The sequence below is a fragment of the Chelmon rostratus genome, chromosome 1, assembly GCF_017976325.1.
Source record: "Chelmon rostratus isolate fCheRos1 chromosome 1, fCheRos1.pri, whole genome shotgun sequence".
NCBI classification, from domain to species: domain Eukaryota; kingdom Metazoa; phylum Chordata; class Actinopteri; order Chaetodontiformes; family Chaetodontidae; genus Chelmon; species Chelmon rostratus.
Genome location: NC_055658.1, coordinates 30,192,576 through 30,211,737, shown reverse-complemented (window position 1 = coordinate 30,211,737; position 19,162 = coordinate 30,192,576). Strand labels below are relative to the sequence as shown.

Genomic DNA, 19,162 nt, shown 5'->3' with positions numbered 1-19,162 from the left:
AGTGAGTTTTGGGGATAAAAAAAACTTGATTTATTCCGTCCCTCTCCTCCAGACATTAATGAGTGCAGTCGGAAGAATGGAGGGTGTTCCCACCTGTGCGTGAACCAAAGAGGCGGGCATAAATGTGCCTGTCCAGCCTCCCACCGCCTCTCCCCCTACAGCTGGAAGAAATGTCTACCAAGAACAACAGCAAACACTGCTGGCTGAGCTCGAGAGCCCCTTCCTCATCAAAAGCTCGACCCTTAGAACAACAGCCGAAGCTCTGATTGGCCAATCAGAGCTCCTACTGCTGCCCGCATACAAAGGGATATGTGACAGATTAATGAGAGGTTACCATTGTTAGTCAAATGATTTTATTATTGTATGAATGTACTTTGAAAATAACATAATAAACATACTTTTCTGATGGAAATGAGCAGCAATTGCATAGTCAAAATAACTGAACAGGTTTTTAAATGTTAAATAGATGACCTGCATACTGTATTTTATTAGTAAAATAATTATTTAAAATTCTCTCTGTTTTTGATATATTAACTTTAAGTAAATGCAAATATTGCAGGGATGGGTTGGCATTCAAATATATCAGTAGTTTGCTGTTTCCTGCTGTTTTGCTTTCTGCGCACAAAACTTGTACAGTCAAATACGGGATAACGCTCTTCTCAGACTTACAAAGACCCTTTTCAACATACTCTGACCTCTGTGGTACTTTAACAATGTCTGGATGTCCTGCCATTTGTTTTCTCTACTTATACACCATACATAGTGCATGTATATGTACACACACATATATATAAAACACTGTTATGTATTAAAGCAGATTTCTACCCCAACATACCTGAAATAAAGTTATGTTCACTGTAAATAAATTTCCGTACCTTCGATATGCTGCGGTACATGCAAATGCTGGCTCGCTATGTCAGCAGCAAAACTTTGGGGCAACATTCATATGCAGACAAGAAGAGAATTAATTTACATTCATTCACGAAACACACAGCACCGACACAAAGACAAAAACATCAAGAAAACTCTGATTGCTCCCATATTGGTTCGCGTTAATACAATTTTACAACAAGTTTCATTAACACTGAATTATAAAGAGGCTGGAAGCTATTAGAGGTAACGTTTTTCTTAAATCATATGCACAAATTAGCAATTTGTGGGTACAAATAGTTATTTATGATTTGTATTTTATTATTCTGCCCACATGTTTAGGCCAAACAGCTGGAAAATAAAAAGATTTATGATCAAAATGTTTACTCTGATAACCAGCGGGCTCAGTGGAATTACAACATACGACATATTCAATTACAAGACAGATACCTGTTCATATGATATTCTCACACACAACACAGAGAGCACAGAGATGTGCTAATATCTTTGCAAATTGCATTTTAAAGTCCTGTAAACATACATTTAAGCATGTTTAAGGAATAAATATGGTCACAGTCTTATATAGTGGTCTGCAATCAGCTGCCATGGCTATGATGTTACATCAGTATATGAGAGCTACAGAGTTTATCGAAGATTAAATAGTTACAAACACCACATAAATTGTATGAACTGAAAATGAGAAGCTTTGCTGCCTTGTTAGAAAACGTTTCTCTTCAGGTGTTTTGGGTCTGTCACGAGCAGCGAGACAGTAGTCTGCTTCCTCACTGCATCAGACAGCTGGAACTTGGCAGGAAGTCCTGGACATAAGTGACCACCGCCTTGGACAGATAGGTCATGGTGCCATAGCTGCCACTGGGGGCGCTATCGTAGAAAAAGTTGCAGATTCCGGTCGCCTGGTCCTTCTCAAGGAAGTAATCACTGGCACTGTGGGATTTCTGTGGATGCAGAGGTAGAACAGAGTGAACCTCGGTGAATATGCACACATACGCGAACATCCTTTCGAACAGTAATGAATCTCTTGCCAGCAACACACCTGGTCACTGAGGAAGAGGTCATTGGCCAAATGCAATATGCGGTCCACGTGGATGATGCCACCAATACTGTCCACGTCCACGTCAGCTACGAGACCGAGAACCATCACAGTCTCCACTAGCAGCTGCCGGTACTCTGGCTGAGGGACGTGGTTCAGGACGGACTCCACCTGCACTGCAAACTTGATCTCTCCTGCGGTCATCTACACAGATAACACAAAGTGAGACACGCATCCATGCGCACTGGAAGCCCTGAATCCAGCTTTAGCTGCGAGATGCTACCTCTCTCGTGGTAGAAGAAGGTAACACGTATCCATCGATGGACAGGCCGTGACACTTCTGCAGGATCTTCCAGACCTTCTGGTAGAAGCCCACTGGCACTCTGTTGATGGCTCCATCCAGCCTGCGTCTCCTCAGCCACTGGCCTTGCCTCTCCTCCCAGTGCAGCTGTCCATCTCCTGAACCAGGGCCCACTGGGGACAGGATTCCACTGGGGGTGGAGGGGCTGCTGCAACGCTGTGGTGAACAGGAAGACACTGTTCTAACATACTGAATGGACCACTTCACTGATTTTCAACCTTATCTGCATGTACCTTAAATGTATTCCTTGCATACACCGTCACACTTGTCAGTAGCGTCTGTACCACACATCCAGGCAAATTGTATCTATTTTGCACAGCCCCCACGAGTGCCGTAAAAAGGCTTCACACAACTACTTTTACATAGGCAGAGGTACTCCCCAAGGCCTGTAAACAGATTTGGAGTTTCCCTTCAAGAGACTTATTAGTACTCTGAAATGTCTGCCTACTACTCTGCCCCTGCCTGCATCTCCAGGTTAATGAATGGTGGTGGTGAACATGGTATACAGACAAGAATAACAGCATATACAGGTTTGTCACATTGCAAGAAAATACCATAACAAGTCCATGCAAATAAGGCTGAAATATTTCTCATAGTCGTTTCTCTCTCTCTCTCTCTCTCTCTCTCACACACACACACACACACAAATAACACTATAGTTACACAGTTCACGCAAGCATTCATGCATATTGACATGCTCTGTCAATACAAGGTATATCAGCAGTCGTACAAAAGGACAAGGCTGGTGTTACTGTATGTTTTGATGATTAACAACTGACCCTTTACTAAACCCTGACTGAACAATATCAGAAATTAGAGCAATGAAAGCAGCTCAGTCCTGCTCTTTGTTCACACTCCTGTAAGTCCAGTCAAAGCAATACAGCATGTATGCAGCCACGTCTTAATTACTCTTAACAGATTAAAAAAAACAAGTAATTAAGCTTATTAACAAGCCACAGCCAGATGTAGCTTGTGCCTCCAAGAATTATTATCCTAAACATAAAAGAGCTCAACTGCTGACATATTGCTTTATCATGATAAATACTTGTTGGTAAAATATATTTATTGTTGCTTTTGGTCTCTTTAGGGCATTTGTTAGCAATAATAAAAAGATAAAATAATGCCAGCCTCATCCTTTAATGCAACAAGACACATGGCACATTTTAGTGTCTGCAGAAAATATGGAATCTGAATGGAAAACGTCTTTATGATGAGCTTGCTCAGTACATACATACAGTCTAACTACGGCAACCCCAGTGAGGACAAACCAAGTCAATGTGAAGCAGATGAGGTGAAATGGTTTACCGTGGAGCGAGGGGAAGTGACATTGCTACTCAAGGAAAGACCGCCGCTGAAGATCTACACATGGATGTGGATGACAGACGACAGAGAACAGTTTGAGATGGTTCACATGGTCCTTCATACCACAGTCATGATGATGCTGCAGCCACACAGAGCAAAATGTTACTGTTCGATCTGTAAAGTGAAGGGTGTAAATCACCTCCTCAAATATACAAAAACTGGTGAAAAAAATGGTTCTCTGAAGCAAAATGGCTGTTCGACATGATTGATCTCAAGAAAAAACATCCGAAAAACGTGATCACAAAGTGAGTTTTGAGGGTGGGCTGCTTAAAAGCAGCTTCATCCAGATCTGGATAGCTGCAAAAGTTATTTTAAATGAAACGCTCTTCTACAATCACTGCGTGATACTTGTGATGGGGTGAGAGTCGGTCCAGCTATGGAGGACGCTGTGGCTCGCGAAATGTTGAGAGCCAGCGGGCGGTTAATGAGCAGGAGAGAGCTGGCGGTTTGGCTGTTAACACCGAGGTTAGAAACAGTCACATGCTAAATCTTATCAAACCCAACCCACACTGAGAGGCCGAGAGTCATCCAGCTGCAACCAGAAGCAAGAACAGTGTTAGATAGATAGATAGATAGATAGATAGATAGATAGATAGATAGATAGATAGATAGATAGATAGATAGATAGATAGATAGATAGATAGATAGATAGATAGATAGATAGATAGATAGCACATGCCACAGCGTATCTACAGTCTGATTGTGATCCAGTTTTTTATTTGGTGCTTCCCACCTGCTTTATCTCACTCTTCAGCTTGTGTATTCCTGTGCGTTCAGTCTTGGTGGCTCCGGTGTGGCCCAGTTCATGAATGGAGATGGCAGGGCTAGTGGCCGTTGACTGGATTGGGCGCACTGATGAACAAAGACACAAAAGAACACGTTTTTAGCAGCCTGGTGTCAGAATGACAATGCATCAGCTAGGTGTTGAGATATTTCACTGAAGAAATGAAAACAGTAGCTGTGTTTCCATTGCCCCTAGAAATGTGCAAATCCTAAATATCGCAATACAAAACTGGTAATGGAAACACCTATATTTCGAAAATCCTCTCAAATATCGCTAAAACATTTTTATGCTCTCATGAGGTGGTTCTTCAGATCTAAAAGTATATCACAAAAGTGTAATGGAAACACTTTTTTCGCATTTACACGTCACCGAGGTCAGCGGACGCATAACACCTTCGGCCATCGGCCTCAAAATAAAATCTCACTGGACGTCCGAGAATTTACGAGAATTTCGGGTGGTTCGCAAAACACTGTTCAATGGAACACCTGCAAGTAGCATTTGAAGTTTGCCGAAATTTCAGAAATATCGCTTTTATTTTGCGACCAACTGTAATGGAAAAGCTACTGATGTCTGTACCAAAGGTCATGGCAACCCATCGGTTAGGTATCTGATGGTGAAACGATGTTTCAGTCTGGACCAAAGTGGTGGACTGCCTAACAGACGGTACATGACATCCATACAACCATGCTGTTACCATGGCAATAAAAAAATGAAGGGAATATATTCTGAAAAATTCACTTTTCAGTGCTTGTGCACATACATGTGGGTCTCTGAGTGCCTACCAACCCACAAACTGTGACTAAAACAACCCATTCAGTTCTTTGTGGGCTGTCTATGTCAGAAAACAAGGAATTCAACAAGCCATTAAGACTTGGTTCCCCCTCCTACATCAAGTGCAGGCTAAGTAGAATTATATCACCCACGGCTCAGCACTAGCTCAGCTAGCATTAGCTCTGTTGTTAACTACGGAAATCCATTCTGCTCTGTGATCCTCGCTGGTGTGTGTGTGTTGCTGCTGTATGTGAATGTATTTGATTGATAGACACATCCAGACTATAATGATATAGCCAAGAGTGAAAAAGAAATAATCAAACTGCAGGAATGATTTGATTAGCACCCAGCAGCTAGCTTGCTCAGTCCAGAACGTTCGCAGCCCGCTGGGCTGAAGTTTTTGGTTTGGACGCTGCAGCTGTGGTGATATTTACAGCAGTAATGCAGTTAAACTTAAGCAGGCCGAGCTTTTTCAGGAGGGGGGGCCTTAAAGAGACAGGAGCCTTTCAGACGGAGGGTGAATAGATATGCTGCAGCAATGAACACTATAAGAAAAATTACGTGTTTTTTGTGTATTAAAACATGTCCTAAATTAAAGTATGAACCTGAAAATGTACATAATTTGACACGTTGTCCTGGCAACAGCTACTGCTTTTCAATTGTTTCTCTCATCATATTCAATCCCTAGTTCATAAATGTCCCTGCTCGCTTTCCTGCTCTTGCAAATATTTCTCAGCTCAACTTGATATTGGCTCATTCTGACGTTTCTTCATTGGCAATTTTTTTTGTACAATTTCTAATTCAGAGCTAATGGTGCAACACACACACACACACAGATAAATACACACATACATACACATACTGTCAAGACAAGAAGAGACAGAGAAAAAGAGGTAAAAACTCACTGCTCCTCTCCACACCAAACTCTTTGCCACTGAGGATGTGATGCAGCAGGTTTTTCATGTCAAAGGGGCTCAGGTTCATCAAACTCTCAGACGCCTCCTCTCCTACAAAGACGTCACACGGGTTCCATTTTTAACTGTGCAGGGCAGGTTGTGTGTTTGTGCACAGGAGTGCGTTTTCCTACCGGAGCAGTGCAGGCTGCGAGCCAGCTCAGTGGCCATCACTTGCATGATGAGTCCTATCCTGAGCCGCAGCATGTCCCCGAACAGAGCCGGCTGGGAGCGTGCGTACATGGCCAGGTAGACCATGATTTCCTGTATGACGAGCGTACGCAGTTTACAGCTGTAAGATCAGTGTCTGAAAAAGTCCTGTGGCAGTCTGAAAAAGATTTACCTGAGTGAGGACAGCGACGCTGATGTCCTGACCGCTGGCTTCAAAGATGAGAGTGTTCAGCTCCTCGGGAGGAAGAGGGCTGAGAAGAAATGATTCGGTTTATTATGTGCTAATCAGTTCCACAAAGCCTTAATGTGAGCACGAAATCTCTGACAACGACGACGACTTACACTGTGATGACTCTTTCCCTGGGTTCAGGAGGTAGACCTACAGTCAGCTGCTTGTGATGGGAGATCAGGTCTGTGCAGGCCTGAAGAATAGACGAATAAAGATGGAGTGAAATTATTCTAATCATCTCGTGATTTATTGATTCTGAAGAGACCATTTCAGCCTTCCCTCTGGGTCCTTTATGCAAGTTATTCAGCGGGTATTCAGTGTATTGCTCAGAGACACTTCATCACAGCCTAGTATTGAAGCCATGTGTGTTATGATGCAGTTTTTCTAATGGCCGACAGATGTTGTGACAGCCTTTTCTTTATTTCACGTGGCAGAATGTGGCAAAACACCTACAGTGACTGTACAGACAAGGGTGTCCAGTAAAGATCTTCAGACCATGTGTGGTTGTATTGCCGCGGGTCTCAGGTCTGAGTCAATAAGTGGATCCAAGCAGACTAGCGGCCAGGCCACTTTCTGATTGTGGCTACACTAACTGGAGGAGCATCAAGCTGCTGCCAGTGTTGGTGTTCTCAGTAGGTGTGTAGGTGTGTTCAGGTCAACCACATTTATGGATCAGGTCTAATCATCCCTGTCAGATCAGCTCTCTCTCTGTTTTTTTATTCATTTATGCACATCCAGCTCTGACAGGTCTTCCACAGGGCTAAAATTTCAAGGGTCTGTATCTAGAGCCAACTGCAGGTTACTGACAAAGAGCTCTAACCAGCTGCTGCGCCTCCCTGCTGTCTGCTGTGACTTCTCACTGACCTCAGCGAGGACCTCCACTCGCTTGCGTAGCATTCCAGAGATGTATCTGATGAGCCCCCACTCTTTGCAGACACCGGCTTGTATGTACAGCTCCTCCAGCAGGGAGCGCACGCTGACCCCGCCCTGCCCGGGACCTGTCAGCTCCACCAGCCAATCAGCTCCTCTGGTCATCAGAGAAATAAAGCACACGTCGGTTATGTAAATCCCAATGGCGTAGTCTGCTTATTAGTGTTCGCCCGTCTTCGTGTGGGTGGTTGTCTCTTTTTCCGTACTTCATCACGAAGAGGATGTAGAGTATGTCCGCCTGGTCCTGCAGAGTCGGACACTCTTTCAGCTGCCTGACCAACGCTGCGAAGTCTGTGTTGCCCTGAGAGTCGCGAGGGAGGTGCAGATCAGCAGCACTGTGGGACTGAAAGGGATGACAGTGTAGCACAAACACGCTTCAACGCAAGTCACGGGAGGCAACACGGTCGCTCGTGGAAGGATCAGCCGCGCCTACCTTGTGCTGCTTCAGTTGCGGGCCAGGCTGAGGATGAGGAACTTCAAGTAGGTTAAGAGATCTGCGGTGTTTGCTCTTAACAGGAGTCACAGGTAGATACATGGAAGACTCTAAAACACACAAACATGCAAATTAAAACTGAAAAAAAGGGGTGTTTCTTCCATATTTGGTGTGCTAGATTTGATTTGGATTGCTATTTTTTGAGATTTCCTGCATTTCCAAGCTTGTGACAACCACAAAACAAGGAGCTTTTACTTTGTTGTTCAGTGTCAGATGAGATTTAGAGTTGGAAGGAGGCAAGGACAAGTTGATGCATTTGGAGAAAAATCAAATTGTGCCCCTAAGAAAGCATGTTTTTAGCGGCATTGCATTATGGGATATTGAGGAACACCTAACCATGTCTTACTGTTAATCAAAATTACAGAAACACTCTTCAAAGCAGACTCAGCTGACTTATTAGCTTCATAATAACTCACTGGGTATGTTCAGGCCCTGGACCTGTGCCATGAAAGACAGGATGTCTCTGGTGGTGTGTTCAGCACTGAAGACATGGTGCTGCCCCCTCTGGATCGGAGGAAGATGGCACTTGGTGGTGGTGCTGTGGAGGAGCTGGGTGAGGTACTGGTCAAACATGTCTTTTGAATCCTCTGCAATTAAAAACATGCTCCATTAGTTGCAGCTCCACTTAATCAAATACAGCTGAAAGGGGCACACACCCATCATTCATCATGACCTACCTGGGGGCCCATAGTTGTCGTATTCCTGATCCTCCTCCTCCTCCTCGAGTAAGCTGTCATCATTCTCTTCATCCAGGAAGCTGAGGTGAGTGTGGAACGAAGTGGTCTGGAAACTGGAGAGGTCTGACATCTGCACCCTGTAGTAACATTCACACAAAATACCCACACATGCAAGAGAAGTAACATGTTGTAGACATTTCAACACGCTTAAAAAAGAAAACCAAACAGATATTCAATTCACAGTGATAGCGTGATGACCTGCGTCAGAGATGGAAACAGACCTCGCTCCAGCAAAATAGCCATCCTGTAGTTTCCTGAGGGTTGCTAGGATACACGGATCAAGCGCATCTCCATCTTCAACTGGACATAAAAAAATAATTTATGTGAAGAGCATTGAAATAATGTTTTAAGAAGAAAACATACATATACGACATGTATGTTCAATGTCACAGCTATATGCATGCAAACCATATTAGATGCAACCTAGAGTCATCATACAAACTTAAAAAACGTTTGGATTTTTGAATGTGCTGTTGATTGTCACTATTCTCCCACAATGCAATGCACAAGGGAAATGGATGTGCCGCTCACAGCTACAAATAATCAGTTGTGGGCATGGATGTGTACAGAGAGCTGGACATGGCACTGTCACTAGGACACTAGACGGACAAAGTTAAAGACTGCTTTGCTATGGATTGAGAGCCTTATTACCCAGCATGCTGCGGGTGATGGGGAAAGTGAGCGTGGGCCGTCCTGTCATCCTCCAGCAAGAGGAGAGATAGGCCAGCTCGGTGCGTAGCATCTCCACAATCATCTGGTTGTCCAGTGCCAGGTAGAAATGGTGCTGATCCAGGAACTGATCAGCGAGAAAAGGGAGAATGAAAAGAAAGAAAGAAACAGTCTTTATCAGGGGAATTCATTATCAGCACCTTCTAGCTAGCTTGTGATCATGATCATCACAACACCACCAGCTAGTTTTACCTGTGGGGTGAATATATAAGAGCGATTTCTGATCTCATAGAATTTGGATGTTCCCAGAACTCCAATGTGTCTGTAGGGCCTCCCACTCAAATTCAGCTTCTTGCAGTTCCCTGTGGCAACGACACAAGACGCTACTCTTATTATCATCCACACAACACACACCTGAGGACTGAGACTGAGGAAAAGAGTGCCTGTTTACCCAGTCTGACATAGACATGGCTCAGGATGCGAGCAGGCATGACCCTGATAGGCAGAACGTCTGACATCATCTGGACCATGATCCCACAATCACTTAACAACTCCTTGATGTCCTCCGACTCTGCTAGAACACAAACTGACACACACATATACACGAAGCAGTACATTATATCTCACCTTCTATTAGGAAATGTGCATATAAACCAATGCTCAGAAAAAACATTGGAAATGTTCTTGGACATTCTCGATATTTTTGAAGCTGTGGATGATTTCTAATCAAAAAACGGCACAGCAAAGTACAACTGAGGCCAATGAGAGCCGGGCCGAGTCTGACAATGTGGCGTTGAGCCTGATTAAGATATGTTCTTAATATAAAACCTGTTTGTTTGGCTACACCAAGCAGAGCAAGGCCTTTAATGCAACACTCAAGCCGTTTTGGTATTTCTGGCCCACTAGTGATAAAAATCTGCAACAAGAAAACTCCCCTGTCAATTTTTAATTTTTTAAATTTTTAATCCAATTTGTAACCTTGTTTCAACATGAGCATTACGGCCTCACAGTGGCCTCATGAAGTGATACGATCACAGACTCAAAACATTTGCTAAAATAGTGATTTCCTCTGCTTCTTCCTTGCTTCCTGAGTCAGATTTTCCCACCCTTTTCTGGGATTCAGCCCATTTTTTAATCTTAAACTTTTCCCTCAAACTGACGACCAATCACCAACCTTGTACCACAACGTCTGGCTTGAAGTTTGTAGAGAATCTCCTGTTGAGTGGATCGATCTCTCCTGGTGCTAAAAAACCCTTTTAACACAAACAAAAAGAGAGACGAAGACAGGGAGGGTGAATTATTACAGAGGAAAACAACGGCAGTGATTTCACTGTATGTACTGAGGAAATCATGCCTCTGTGTAGTTTTTCCTCATTTACAAGATGAAATCTGTATTATTCCTGATTTGCATCAACATCTATCGCTGTGATAGTCACAGCAGTAACAGATAGCTGCCAAGTGTTGCACGATAACACTCAATATAGGGCACAAGGTTCTTGTGGCTACCTCAGCCAGAAGACAGCCCAAGATGTAGAGCGACTGCCCCCACATGTGCGGCAGCTGCCCCATGGCCACTCTGTCCACTGAGTGAGGATTGCTGTACTCCTCCTCCACCTGTCAGAATAAACAAAAATATCTCCTCATTCTAATGTGTTTGATATACAGGTGCATATTACCATAAAATATAAAATATCCATAGTGCATAGGACAGTAGAGAGCTGACAGGCTTGCAGACTACCCAACCATTAACATAGTAGTTATACTGTTAATATGTACAAAATAATCTTTGGGCAGACTTAAAACAAACAGATAACAGACCAAAAATAGAGTAACAATAGACCAGATGTACAGTATGTGAGAAGATACTGAAACACAAGCCTAACAGTCTACAGCCATTCTAGTGGCTCTGTGAGGCTGTACTTAATGCTAACATCAGCATGCTAACATGCTCACAATGACAATGCTAGTATGCTACCATGTTCATCTTTGTTTAGCCTGATAGCATGCTAACATTTGCTAACTGTACAAAACAGCTGAGTACAGCTGAGGCTGAAGGCAATGTCTAAAAACTGAAAATGTTGACCTAAGGACGGCACTAGCTAAAAACAGAAACCAAAATCAAGAATATGTAAAATCTATTCTGTTGTACAAGGATAAAAGAAATCCCCCACACACACACACAAAAACACACAGGAAAAAAGACAACTAATAAGCATTGCGCACCAGAGAATGATTTAAGAGCCTATACTCATAGAATCTGGGGTTACAGTATGTAAACAACGTTCGCTTGGTTTAAGATAAGAGATACAAAGATAAGAGATAACCATTACTATACCAAAAAGACTTTGTAATAATAAAATCAATAATAGATGTTGCCTGTTAATCTATATTGCTGTCGTGGTGTGTTGGCGTCAGAATTGTTTCACCACCAGGAGAGTTGCATGCATGAGACTGAAGGTGAAAGCTTGTGTCAAACACCAGCAGTGTGAAAGTAGTTCCCTGATCTTCAAGTTGAAACACAAGAGACTGTGCAGCCAAAAATGAGCACAAACACATTTTGAAAGATGAGGACCAGTCATGCAGGGGTTGTCAGACCATGCAACTAGAATGTAACGACAATAAAGGTGCATCTGCTATACTTATACCTTGTCATGTGGTACAGCATAAAGTTCAGGCAACAGTTTGATGCCGTTCTTCCCTCTGATCAAAATGCCCTCCAGTGCCTCACGGTACTCCTGTACCTGTGCAGAGCACAAGATAACTTGTTCAAAATTACATCTGCAGTCATTCAAAGAGACTCCATGACTGTGTGAATACAGTAGAAACGGCATATGGAACAGTGTGTTTGGCATCATTACCTGCACTTGATCTTCAGTAAAGATACCATCCAGGATGAGATAAGTCCAGAACACAGGCCACTCACATTCAATATTCTCAAATAGCTTGAGTTCTGCAGGATCGTAGTGCAGCCGAGATGGATCCTAGTGAGACAACAGCCAGGAAATACAGTAGAACTTTCCACCTCAAATTATACAACACACAATTACAGCAATGAAATACATGATAAATAGCAGTATTTACATTCTCGAAATCGTACCTCTTTAGGACAATGATATCCATCCCTGATGAAGCGGCAGCAGCCATAGCGACCCTGAAGTTACACCAAAGACTGACTTCCATGTATGTACAAGAAATAAATATTGGGTAAAATAGAGAATTTTGTAGTGGTTCATCATCCCAAAACAAGTGATTTGTGTTTCTCAGGCTTAGACTGTACCTGCAGCTTGCTTATGATTTCCGATTTGGTGATGGCCACCAGGTCAATATCCTCAACAGCAAAAGCAGGGAAGGAAATGACAGACAGAAGACCGGCGTCTATCTCCTTTGAAGTTGAAGCTCTTGGCAGCATGGAGCACAGGATGGACTGAGGGAAGACACACAGACACGCTAAGCAAAAGAAAGGTGAGCAGAGACGGTGCCGAGGCGGCTGGAGGCAAAGCCGACGGTACCTGACAGTGCTCCACTTCATCGGGCAAGACGTGGATGACTGACTTTGGCCCTCCATGAGCACCAAAAAGATCCAGCTCATCTATGGCCTCCAGAGCTGCCTGTAAACACACATCCATGCACTCAATGCACGTTTCATGCGACACTTTCATGTATAGTTTATCGTACAACCCCAAAAATGTTGCAAATGCTGACAACGATAGATGGAATTTGTGGATCCTGTACCTTGGCAATTCCTACAGAGCTGCCATTGAGCTCGGGGATGCCCTGGTTGGTCTTGTCACCTCGCTCCCACATCCCATAATCCTGCACAGGATATGAAGGTCACATCATTTCTTACTATATTCTCCAGTGTCTAAAATATCCCAGTTTCTCTACACTGTAGCTCACATTTCAAAGAGAACTCCACCATTTGAGCACTGCACTACTGCATTATTGTTAGAGTTATGGAGAGTTTAAAAAGAATCAAGGCCTTGTCAAAACCTGGTTCCTACATTACCCACAATTCAACTCTACCACAAACAGTTCAGTCAGAGATTGTGTGTTATGCTAGTAGCAGCTAACATAGCTACAAACTGCTGGTTTCAAGCAGAGATGGGGAGAGGACTACAGTTTCAGCTGTTTCTAGAAACCTCCCAAACCTCCAGAAACGTTACTCACCGCTACTTTGTAGGCAGCCTCTATGTAGAAGACCAAGTTTTGAATAAAGGCTACCTCATCCAGGTTTGAGATGATTCGAAGACCTGCGTGATAACGCGAAATGCTCAGTGATCAACTCATGCTCAAGGGTGTTTATTGCGTAATGAGCTTGTGTGGCATTTTTAAACCAAAAATCATCTTTGAGAGAGCACAAACACACAGAGACAAGGCAGCAAACATACACAGCACTCTGCATCATGACTGTACCTGAGGCTGTCATCTGCGCCAGCATCAGCAGGTAGATGGAGGTGGCGTCCACCTGGAGGTGGCCCCACTGGTCGTCCCCGACCACCATGGCACAGGTGGGAGTGTCATATTTGGCATGCAAGCAATCCTTTGTACTCTGGGTGTGTTTGAACTTCTCCACCTTGGCCACCTGAAGACACGTGAACATGCCTACATGTACGCAACCACGAAATACACCAACAGACAGTTCAGAGTTTGTGAAGTCTGGGCAGGAAGGGACCAGACAAGACAAGGCAGGATGAGCATGAAAACTCAGAATCCTGAACGTTTTAACGTTTCCCTTCTTTTAAGTGTTTTTGGGGGGCTTTTAGCCATTATAACACTGGAGAGTAGAGATCAGAAGGGACATTAGAAGACACAGATGGGGCATCGCATGCAACAAAAATGTTGCCCTATTTAAGTTTTGTATGAAATTAGTACCTATTTTATTTGACTATGCTTTAATGAGCAACACACAGTTTTCAGCATAAACATTGTTTCAAAAATTACAGTTTTTCTCAGTCGCTTTGGGGCTTTTCTCAGATCAGAATGAAAATTCTCATAACTATTAGTTCAACCTCGACAACATTTAGTCATTTGTGCACATCATAGTAGCAATTTCTCCTTCCTCTGAAGCAACTGCAAATGTTTTTGGACATGTTTTAGTTGGTTTCATACAATTCTCTGTTGTTTCAAACATTATCGTTTGCTTATGTCACGTCAGTCAAAATGAACCATACTCATTGATGCTGAATAGTCATTCCCAATAAAACTAATAGTCTTCATTTTATTGCTTGAGTCATTCCGTGCAAAATTGTTGAACTCGTTATCAAATTCTGTCAAGCAAATTTCATACCTTTCTTTATCATTTTTTCCTGGAAATGTCTCCTAAATTGAACAATGATGTGGCCAGACAGACAGGAACGTCTGGATGTGCCAGAATGATTTACCTATGTTCAGTTACAATATGTACAAAAGGGTGTCTCTTATGTTTGTTCTAAATAAGTGACTGCAGTGTGTTTTTCTTTTGTATAATGCTGTAGAATTGCAGAGCACATATACAGTAAAAATGTGTCTTGTACTCACTTACTCCCCTAACTACAGCCATGTGTAACATTACTGTTGTTTTTAAATGGTGGTACAAGGAGTATATAGTGCTGTCTTGATCATTTTCAGGTAGTGTCACTTAGTTCTGACCTTTTTTGGCAAACACTGAGAGAATAAACTGTCATAATGAAAATGTAACAAAGCCTTTTGACTTTCTTGTTCATACACGATTGTGTCTCATTTTGAAGACACTGGCAGTTTCATTGACATAAATACTTGCTTTTGAGGGATGGACTATCCATTTTTAGCAAGTGATGTGCTTTTGCAGGTTTGCAGTTTGCACTAATTGTTTTAAGAAATGCACTAACTGTTGTGCAAATTTTAAGAGTGATGTGAGAAAAGCACCAAAGCGATTGAGAAAAACTGTAAAATAAACAACGTTAATTTACCATTAGATACTCAAGGGTGTGTTTACATGCATACTCATGCTCCATATCCTGTTTTTGATCATATACAGGCCATAATGTTACGACATAATCTGGTTATTCATATCCCCGTTTACATGATTAGCACATTTTAAAGGTTTCTAATCACTGTCGGCCTGACAGTGAGTCTCAAGAGTCATTTCTTCAGGCCTGCTGATGATGGTATCACAGCAGAGGATGAAGACCCTTTGCTTTAGGGCTCCCTGAGCGCTGCTGCATTTATATGAAAAAAAAAACAAGATGGCAACAAAACAGTAGTCCACAACCAATGGCTGACGTCAAGCTACATCCACAGGCTATGAGATCACCAACATGTTGTCAATCATTAAAAGGTTTGTTTTTCTGACTAACTACGTACGTCACCTGAGTTTAACATGCCATGCGCGGACAGTAGCAGACTGTGGTGAGAAGCCTGGAGAAGCTGTTTACATAAAACGGTCTGTTTAAATTACCCAGATAACACATTGTGGTTTCCCAGAACCAAAACGCAGGTTTATTGGAGCGTGTACCACCAGCACATGATGCGTTGTGTGTATGTGCAAACACTGGTGAGCGTGTAAACACGTCGTGTGAGCGCAGGTGTGACTTACCTGTCTCATCATGCACTGCAGAAGCCCCTGCATCAGTTTCACCACGCTCTATCAACAGACGAAAACAGCTTCATCAGCTAACTACAACACGTCACTATAATCCCGATCATTATCTATTTTTAATGCAGGTAGAAATCACTTAGCTGATTTGAGCTGTTGAAATGCACTTCAGTGCATAGAACAGTCAGTTATGATTAAATTATTAAAACTAGAACTGCAAATTTTCAGTTTTATTTCTAAGTAATAAAATGTTGTATTAAATTTATTGATTTTTTTTGGTAATTATTAAATATAATATAACAAAATGAGCTAAAAGTGATGTTAGAATTTGCTTACTTACTCTAACAGACAAAATGTCCAAATTAATAATTTGTACTAACATGACATACAAGAATAAAATGCACACTTCAGTTGTAAAAAGGAAGGTTTTTATTTTGACTTCTTGATTTTATGGTTAAATGTTATGTCTTAGTTTACCTGCAGTCTATGTTTTTGGAAACTAATCAAATGAGAATGTGGTGCGGCACACAGCAAAAGCTCGCTTCTCCATCATATTTAACCCAACACAACAGGCAGAGCAAACAGACGCTGGTGTGCACATTAACCCTCTGTCATAAACACACCTGCTCCAGTTCGTAGGCCTTGGCCTTGTCTTCATCGCGGTCTGCATTCTTGCGGTAGGCCATACCGAGCCCCCACACAGCCAGGACGCTGTACACATTATCCCTCACCCAGGCGTCCTTCTTCTGGGTGCTGGCGGGCAGAAGTCCTGTCACTGGGTTCTGAAACAAACACACACACACACACACACACACACACACACACACACACAGGATTGTAAATGTGTAACAGTGAGAGGCAAAACCCAGGGCACACAACAGTCATCCTACAGACTGACTTTAGATCGACTGTAGCTGGACTTTTGTGTGCCCTGCGTTTTGCCTCTCAGGTGGGCTTCTTTAAATCTCTTGTTTAGTCAGACTAATAGTCCAAAACCCCAAAATATTCTGTATAGTATCATATAAGACAAAGAAAAGCAGCAAATGCTCATATCTGTGAGATGCTGGGACCTGAATGTGATTTCATCTGTATCACAAAATAAAACACGAGCATTAAAACTTAACGAAGGATATGGCAGGAGAGGACAGACCTTTTCAGTTAACATGCATTGTCAAAGTATCAGCTCTCTAGCAATGAAAGTGAATGTGATTTTAAGTTGGATCGATGCATTAATAAAACACTGACATAGTTTCAGTTTCAGTTTTTGGTTGAACAGCCTGAGTCATCGTGTCCCTCCTCTTCTGAAACCAAAACTACACTCTTACACACATGCTTTGTAAGGAAAGTTTCGTATCAGCTGTGAATCCTGTGGGTCACAGTTTTAAACTCAGGCAACTGCTAAGTGTGCCTCAGTGTCAGCTCAAGTGCAGATAGATAAAGGTGCATAGTTCCTGGTCTGAAGCCTATTCCAGAGGGTGACCTTTGCTCACGCCTTGTTTGTTTCCATGCAGCTCAAACTGGCTGAACTTGAGCCTGTACAGGCTACAAAACATCAACATATCTACGATATTTCTGCTGGACAACATGGAGGACTTCATCACAAAAACACAAAAATCATACAATACTAATAATGAACACAGTGTCCATGCATACAAATGCAGAGATGGAAAGTCACTGCGTGCAATCACTCATGCAGACTATACTTAAGTAAAGTTCTGTGGTGTATGGACTATAACATGCTCATTTCCATTTTATGCTGCTTTATACTTCAACTGCACAACATTTTTGCTGCAAATACCAAACTTTCGACTCCTTTACATTTATTTGACACTGACTTGTTATATACTTGCTCTAAATATATGTAGAATTTCTGAATCACTTTAAAGAGTGACTTTCCAAAGAATATCTGTCAGCGCTCCAATAACGATTCTTCAATTCTTGGCCTTTCTTTAAACAATATAAGTCAATCTGCTGCAGGTTCCTTCTATTTTAAATAAAGTATTTCTGTATTTTTCCAAAAGAGTGCAACTGTCCTCCAGGCTTGCAAAAGCTCAGGGTCATTAAGCCATGACTGCTGCGCCACAACAACATCATCCTCAGGGTGTCTTTCACATCAACGACCTTCCAGAGTCACTGTAGCTTTGGACATTCCAGCAAGCAATGTATTCATGTATTTTTTTTTCCTCTGTATCATACATTCTCAATATAAAATATAATCAACACATAATTTATGATGTATCATTACAGATTTTTACATTAATATGCTGTATATGTAAACCTGTATCAGCTGCAACATTAAAATGCTGCTTACATAATCATGCATGAATGATTATAATCCTGAATATATTAATCTGGAATAATAACGAATAGTATATTTTGATGCAAACTCAACAACGCAACATGTACGTAAGCAACATTTTGAATGCTGGACTTGTGCTCGTACGAGTGTTTCCGCACTGTGGTGCTGCTACTTTTTCCTTAAGCAAAATGGTTTGATCTTCCACCTCCGTGCAGACGTGATTTAACAGCACTGACTTGTATCCTGCGTCCTGCCACCTGTGTCTCGACTCACCTGGTGGCAGAGGATGGTCTCTTGGACCAGCCTGGCATAGCCATCCAGCCTCACTCCAGAGTTGCTGCGGCTCCTCATCCTCACTGATCACTGCGCCCGCACACACACACACACACGTTACACAGTGCTAAAAGCTTGACTATTTGCCTCTCTGTTAATATGACTGTACGATAACTACAGCAACTGAATTTATCTTTAATCACCGAGGAAACTCACCATGCAGTGGCTCATCCTTGCAGTCGTGCAGGGCGGATCTGAGCTGACACCTTTCTGCAGAGGCTGCTCTGCTTAAGCTTGCTAGCCGAGTAGCATCCAGCTGTTTATGGCGACAAAAACACTTCACTTTAAACGCACAGCCTGCATTCACACACACACACAAACACACACACAGCCTGGTGTTCCGCTCAATCGGCTTGAGGCGTACAGTCAGGCCTCACAGATGACAATACGTGACGTTTTACAGTGAAAGCCTCGCGTGCAACTGTAAATTCATTCTGAAAAAAATACATTATGTTCCTGTGGTTTGATTGTTCGACGACAGGGGGCGCCAAAACACCTCCAGTTCTTCCCTTTCCAAGCTTTCAAGGCCCAACCCAAAAGTAAACCGTCAACCGCTTCCCCAACAAGTTCAATCTTATTTGCATAGCAGCTTTTCA

General features: G+C 42.6%; 1 protein-coding gene across 2 annotated transcripts; it reads right to left on the bottom strand.

Annotated features, from left to right (window-relative positions):
* Window positions 1–346: 346 nt before the first annotated feature.
* On the bottom strand, window positions 347–18,976 carry phka2 (phosphorylase kinase, alpha 2 (liver)). 2 transcript variants are annotated; one of them, XM_041960155.1, is made up of 32 exons: window positions 18,723–18,976; window positions 18,507–18,596; window positions 16,558–16,716; window positions 15,935–15,982; window positions 13,795–13,963; window positions 13,549–13,631; window positions 13,114–13,194; window positions 12,891–12,989; window positions 12,659–12,805; window positions 12,479–12,532; window positions 12,240–12,362; window positions 12,027–12,122; window positions 10,888–10,995; window positions 10,556–10,634; window positions 9,833–9,967; window positions 9,634–9,743; window positions 9,364–9,508; window positions 8,934–9,012; window positions 8,653–8,789; window positions 8,392–8,562; window positions 7,916–8,025; window positions 7,689–7,825; window positions 7,417–7,579; window positions 6,666–6,745; window positions 6,496–6,574; window positions 6,287–6,416; window positions 6,105–6,206; window positions 4,378–4,496; window positions 3,588–3,641; window positions 2,205–2,438; window positions 1,925–2,125; window positions 347–1,826 (listed from the first exon to the last, which is right to left on the bottom strand). In XM_041960155.1, exons 2-32 carry the CDS (start codon window positions 18,582–18,584, stop codon window positions 1,653–1,655), a joined length of 3,684 nt encoding a protein of 1,227 aa, XP_041816089.1. In that variant the 5' UTR covers window positions 18,585–18,596; window positions 18,723–18,976; the 3' UTR covers window positions 347–1,652. The 2 variants fall into 2 exon arrangements, with proteins under 2 accessions (XP_041816089.1, XP_041816169.1); XM_041960235.1 differs by lacking the exons at window positions 18,507–18,596; window positions 18,723–18,976 and having other exon boundaries at window positions 13,795–13,983; window positions 16,558–16,638.
* Between the last annotated feature and the right edge of the window lie 186 nt (window positions 18,977–19,162).